Source organism: Ciconia boyciana, chromosome 16 (genome assembly GCF_034638445.1).
Source record: "Ciconia boyciana chromosome 16, ASM3463844v1, whole genome shotgun sequence".
Classification (NCBI taxonomy): Eukaryota; Metazoa; Chordata; class Aves; order Ciconiiformes; family Ciconiidae; genus Ciconia; species Ciconia boyciana.
The window spans coordinates 15,569,331-15,575,500 of record NC_132949.1 but is presented as its reverse complement, the minus strand read 5'-3'; the positions used below and the strand labels follow the sequence as shown (position 1 = coordinate 15,575,500).

At 65.6% G+C, this 6,170-nt stretch overlaps 1 protein-coding gene across 1 annotated transcript; it reads left to right on the top strand.

The window, feature by feature from the left end:
- The first annotated feature begins 2,211 nt into the window (after window positions 1-2,211).
- Window positions 2,212-5,873, top strand: OTUB1 (OTU deubiquitinase, ubiquitin aldehyde binding 1). Its single transcript, XM_072881418.1, has 7 exons — window positions 2,212-2,359; window positions 3,100-3,161; window positions 3,269-3,367; window positions 3,584-3,702; window positions 4,072-4,156; window positions 4,392-4,586; window positions 5,397-5,873. Exons 1-7 carry the CDS (start codon window positions 2,302-2,304, stop codon window positions 5,592-5,594), a joined length of 816 nt encoding a protein of 271 aa, XP_072737519.1. The 5' UTR covers window positions 2,212-2,301; the 3' UTR covers window positions 5,595-5,873.
- The last annotated feature ends 297 nt before the right edge of the window (window positions 5,874-6,170 follow it).

Below are 6,170 nucleotides of genomic sequence, written 5' to 3'. Positions count from 1 at the left end.
GATTTGAGTCGCACGTTATGGGGGTCACAGCAGCAGGAACCACCTGAACCAGTGGAGGAGAAGCCCCACAAGCGGCAGCGCAAGCGCAGCGGTGACCCGACCTGAGCCGGCTTTGGTGCCCAGTGACTCCACGCAACGCCACGTCTCCTGTCCCGAGGGACCAGCGTAAGAGATGGAGCCCAAAGCCATGGACTGAAGGAACCCGGTGGACATTTTGTGAGCATTTAACAGACATTTCACAGGGGTGGTCCATAGACTAAGGAATGACACCTGTGTATTCTATCAAAGGACGGGAAGGGGGTGGTGCGTAATGAGAATGTATTGGACAGTGTGGGACCTGAGCATGACATCAGCGGTCAGGGGTGGAGACTGTGCTGGGTTTGGCTGGGATAGAGTTAATTTTCTCTATAGTAGCTAGGATGGGGCTGTGTTTTGGATTTGTGCTGAACACAGTGTTGATAATACGGGATAAAAATAGACAAGGAAAGAAAATTTAAAAGCAATGGGGTACAGGATGGACAGGAACCAAACAGGGAGAGACATCTTGATAAAAGTAGACATAGAATGAAAATTTTAAAAAAAGAGACAGAAAACAAGATAAAAGTACACCCAGAAACAAAATTTCAAAAAGAAAAGAATTATGAGAGTAAAAAAATTGAAAAATAGGGACAGCTAACTAGAAAAAAGTAGACATAGAAAGAAAACTTTAAAAGCGATGCAGTTCATGACAGACAGGAAAGAATTAGGAAATAGAAACAGCAACCGGATAAAAACAGACATAGAAATGATATTTTAAAAGCAACAGGATTATGGAAATCAAGCAAAAATAATAAAAAATAGGGACAGAAAACTAAAACGGAGACGTATAAAGTAAATTTAAAGCCCAACAGGGTCCACAACAGACAAGAAAGAGTTAAAAAATAGGGATGAGAGCTTGATAAAAGTAGACATAGAAAGAAAATTTGAAAAGCAAAGGTGTAGAGGACAGACAAGAAAAAAAATTAAAATACAGTGAACTTGGTAACAGCATGGCAGGGAGGGGCCCGGAGGCACACGGGGGGTGCGCGGCTGACCGCCGCTCCGGGCACCGCCGGGAGACCGGCAGCGCCCGCGGCTTCTCCCGCTGCCCCGGCCCCTCCGCCTCCGCAGCGCCGGCCGCCCGGCCCTCGCCCGCCAGCAGCGGGCGGCGGGGGCCTCGACGCTCCTCGCCCACGAGGCTTCCCGGCGGCACGGCGCGGCACGGCGCGGCACGGCGCGACACGGCGCGACACGGCGCTCACGCGTGCGGCCCGCGGGGGCACCGAGCGCCCGGCGGCAGCGTGGCGGGGCGCGCTGCGGGGCGGCTGGGAGGGGCCCCCCGGCCGCGGGGACCGGCCGCTCCCGGCTGGAGGCGGCTGCCGGGGGAAGCCCCTTCCCCGCCCCGCGCCGGCAGCGCCCTCCCCGCCAGAGCCCCGCGGCACGGCGGGGCCAGCCCCCCCCCAGCCCTTGCGAAACCCTCGGCCCGGCCCGGCCCGGCCTCCCCTCACGGGTCCCGCCCGCGCTGCCCCGGCCCGCAGCTGGCGCCCGTGGGGAACAGCGGCCGTCACCCCCTCCCCGGGCACATCGCGCCCTCCCCGGGCCGGGCCGGGCCGGACCCACTGGCCGCAAGCCCGGCGGCTGAAAACAACAGCCAGGAGCGCACGGGGGGCAGAAAAGGGTCGTTCCTCCGTGTGCACCAGAAGCCCCGGCAGCCAGGCGGCCGCAGGCAGCGGCGCAGAGGGGAGCGGGGAGCGGGGAGCGGGGAGCGGGAGGGGAACGGGCGGGGGCGGGCGGGGAGCGGCGCGGGCAGAGCCGGGCGGCGGGAGGGGACCGCGCCAGGGGGTCGAGGGAGAGAAAAGGAGCGCGGCGCGGCGCGGCGGGGCGGGGCGGTAGGAGCGGGGCAGGGGCAACGCCGCTGGCAACACGGGGCCGGCGGGGCAAATGCCCCCGGCAAGCCGGCGAGTTTGGATGTGCTGGTCTCCATGGGCGGGGCCTGTCGCTAGGGGTGGTGCCGTCCCACCCGTGGGCGGTCTCCATGGGCGGGGCCTGTCGCTAGGGGTGGTGCCGTCCCACCCGTGGGCTGTCTTCATGGGCGGGGCTTGTCGCTAGGGGCGTGGCCTCTCGCTCACCCAGGCGGTTGCTAGGGGCGGGCCAGACCCCGGGGGAGGTTGGAGCAGGTTGCTAAGGGCCGGCCGCGCTTCCGGCGGGGCGGTGGTTGACCCGGAAGCCCTGCTGGCGGCGGCCGGTGACCCGGAAGCGCTGCGCGGGGAGGGGCTGCGGCGGATGATGGCGGCGGAGGAGCCTCAGCAGAAGCCGGAGCCGCTCGGCGGCGATGCGGACGGTACCGACGGGCCCCGGCCGGGATCCCCTCGGGGCCTTCCCCCCGGGCCTCCCCCTGCGTCCCGGCACCCCCCCCCAGGACCCCCGGGTCGGGACCCCCCAGCGTCTTACAGTGGACCTCGCGCTGGGGCCTGGTTCCCCCCGTAGGGCCCCCAATCCCTCTATAGCCCCCCGCCACCCCCATGGTTCCCCGGCACCCCCATAGGCCTCCTTAAAGCCCCTCCGTAGCATCGCAGCACCCCCGTAGCACCCTGATACCCCCATAGGGCTCCCCATAGCACCCCAATACCCCTTATCGCACCCTAGTACCCCCATAGGGCCCCCCCAAGCACTCCAATATCCCCTATAGCCCCCAGCAGCATCCCAATATCCCCTATAGGTCCCCTATAGCACGCTAATACCACCACAGCCCCCCGTGCCCCAATACCTCTATAGGATCCCTATAGCACCCCAGTACCCCCATATCCCCCAGCACCCCAATACCCCCTTATAGGTCCCCTATAGCATGCTAATACCACTATAGAGCCCCCCAGTCCCCCAATACCACCCACAGGTTCCTATAGCACCCCAGTGCCCCCCCCCCCAAGACACATCTTCCCAGGGTCCTGCCGTCCCCCGACCCCCCAGGATCCATTTTGGGGTGCCCACCCCATTCCCCCAAACCCATCTGGGGGGTGCAGAGGCTATGGGGGACCCCTATGAAGTCAAGGCGCCCCCTGAACACCAGTATCCCCCCCCAAGGCGTGAACTGCCTGGCCTACGATGAGGCCATCATGGCGCAGCAGGACCGGATCCAGCAAGAGGTGAGAAACCACCCCCCTCCCAAAAACCTCCTCGGGGGGGACCCCAAATCACTCCCCTCCTGCTTAGGGGGGGTGCCTCCAATCCTGACACCCCCCCCGGGGCGCAGATTGCGGTGCAGAACCCACTAGTGTCAGAGCGGCTGGAACTGGCGGTGCTGTACAAGGAGTACGCCGAGGACGACCACATCTACCAGCAGAAGATCAAGGTGGGCACCAGTATGGGACTGCGAGCACCTTTAAGGCACAGTTGTGGCACTGGGAGCAGCTGTGGGGCACCAGTATGGGACCGGGAGCAACTGTGGGGCACCAGTATGGGAGTGGGAGCCTTAAAGGGCACTATATCCCCTGGGGTGCCCCCCGGGGTGTCCCCGTGTCCCCTGGGGTGTTCCCACATCCCCCCCCGTCTGACTGTCCCCCCCCAGGACCTGCTCCAGAAGTATTCCTACATCCGGAAGACGCGGCCGGACGGGAACTGCTTCTACCGAGCCTTCGGCTTCGCCCACCTGGAGGCTCTGCTGGAGGACGGGCAGGAGCTGCAGCGGTGCGCCACGCCCGGGGACCCCCCGGACGCCTGGGTCATCCCCCCCCCAGACCCCTGGGTTCCCCCCCAGACACCTGGGTCCTCCCTGGACACTTGGGTGTCCCCCACCCAAGTCCTCTGGGTCCCTCTTGGCCCCCTCCGTGTCCCCTCCCAGACACCTGGGTCCCCCCCTGGGATGCCTGGGTGTCCCCCACCCAAGTCCTCCGGGTCCCTCTTGGCCCCCCCCCAGGTGTCCCCCCCCACCAGATGCCTGGGTGTCCCCTGGGATCCCTGGGTGTCGTGTGTCCCCCTCCCCAAACCCTCCGGGTCCCCCATGCCCCTCCACCCCCCGGACACCTGAGTCCCCCCCGGACGCCTGGGTCCCCCCAGGTTCAAGGAGGTCTCCGCCCGCAGCAAGGAGGAGCTGGTGGCGCAGGGGTTCACCGAGTTCACCATCGAGGACTTCCACAACACGGTGGGGACACGGGGACGGAGGGGCACGGGACATGGGGGGGCATGGGGACACAGGGGGACACGGTGCCTGTGGCCCCATGTGTGGCCCCATGACAGTGCATGTAACCCCAGGTATGGCCCCGTGACGGCGTGGGTGACCCCACGTGTGCCCCCGTGAGGGCACACGTAACCCCGCGTGTGCCCCAGCCTCTGCCCCCTGACACGTGTGTGCCCCCTGACACGTGTGTTCCTGGCAGTTCATGGAGCTGATCGAGCGGGTGGAGCGCCGCGTGCCGCTGCCGGAGCTGCTGGCGGCCTTCAACGAGCCCAGCACCTCCGACTACCTGGTGGTCTACCTGCGCCTGCTGACCTCCGGCTGCCTCCAGCGCCACCGCCGCTTCTTCGAGCAGTTCCTGGAGGGCGGCCGCAGCATCAAGGAGTTCTGCCAGCAGGTCAGGGCCTCGCGCGGGCCGCGCGCCGCCTCCCGGCACCCTCTTGTGGCTTCGCTTCGTCCTCGTGTGGCATCACGCAGCCTCGCGCGGGCTTTGCACGGCCTCGCGCGGGTCTCGCAACACCTTCTGGGGCCCCTGCGTGGCTTCACGTGGTCCTTGCAGGGTCTCGTGCGTGGCGTCTTGCAGCTTTGCACGGGTTTGCGTGGCGTCACGCAGGCGTCGTGTGGGTCTCGCACGGGCTTCACGCCGCCTCCCAGCACCCTCACAGCTCCGTATGGTCCCGACGGCATCTCCTGTGGCCTTCGCGTGGCATCTTGCAGCCCTGTGCAAACTTGCACGGGTCTCGCATCGCATCCCAGGGTCCCTGCGTGGCTTCACGTGGCCCTTGCACGGCATCACGCAGCCTTGCATGGCTTTGCATGGCCTCGTACGGCCCTCGCGCGGGCCTCGCACCGCCTCCCAGCACTCACAGCTTCACGTGGTCCTTGCACGGTCTCCCGTGGCCCTTGTGTGGCATCGCGCAGCCTCGCATGGCCTGCAGCGGCCCTTGCGTGGTTTTGCACAACCTCGCACCGCCCTTGCATGACTTTCCGTGGCTCCTAATGGCTTTTGCGCGGCTTCGCGCAGCCTCCAACGGCCCTTGCACAGCCCTCGCCGAGCTTTGCGTGGCCTTACGCAGCCTTGCACGGCCCTTGCGTGGCTTTGCACGGCCTCCAGTCGTCCACGCGCATCCCTCCCACAGCTTTGCACGGCCCCCGGTGCCCTCTCGAGCCCCTCACACAGCCCCCTGACCCCCTTTTCCCCTTACAGGAGGTGGAGCCCATGTGCAAGGAGAGCGACCACATTCACATCATTGCCCTTGCACGAGCCTTGCACGTCTCCATCCTGGTGGAGTACATGGACCGGGGGGAGGGCGGTGCCACCAACCCCCACGTCTTCCCTGAGGGCTCCCAGCCCCGCGTCTGCCTCCTCTACCGCCCCGGCCACTACGACATCCTCTACAAGTGAGCTCCCGCCTCGCACGAGGCCTCGCACGAGGCGTCGCACAAGGCTGGCGGTGCCTCGCGCAGGCCTGGTGCAGCTTCCCGAGGTCACGCTGGGGCTTTGCACGGGGCCTGCAGGTGCCTCGTGTGTCCTCATGCAGCCTCGCGTGACCTCGCACGGCCTCGTGCAAACCTTGCACGGGCCTCACACGGACACTGTGGGCCCTCGTGCAACCCTCGCACGAGCCCTCGTGCGGCCTCGCACGCATCCCTCCTCCACCCCCCCAATAAAGATGCGGCCCCACTTGCTGAGCACATTCATGGCGGGGGGGGGTTGTGCAGAGGGGACCTGGGTGTTCGGAGTCGAGATCTCGTGGGGCACGGGGCGGGGGGAGATGGGGCTGGCGGGCACTTGGGGGGCTGGGAGAGGGTGGTTGGGGGCACTTGGGACCCCCTTAGGGGCAGTCGGGGGGTAGCTGGAGGGTGGGGGAAGGAAGTTGGGGGCCCAGGGGGCACATGAGACCCCTTTGGGGGCACTTGGGGGTCCAGGAGGGGCAGTTTGGGGTCTGGGGAGGGCACTTGGACCCCTTAGGGGCAGTTG

Coding starts and splice junctions, on each gene's coding strand:
- OTUB1 (XM_072881418.1), top strand. CDS start 2,302: ATGATGGCGGCGGAGGAGCCTCAGCAGAAGCCGGAGCCGCTCGGCGGC. Junction 3,162..3,268: donor AGGACCGGATCCAGCAAGAG/GTGAGAAACCAC, acceptor CCCGGGGCGCAG/ATTGCGGTGCAGAACCCACT. Junction 4,157..4,391: donor TCGAGGACTTCCACAACACG/GTGGGGACACGG, acceptor TGTTCCTGGCAG/TTCATGGAGCTGATCGAGCG.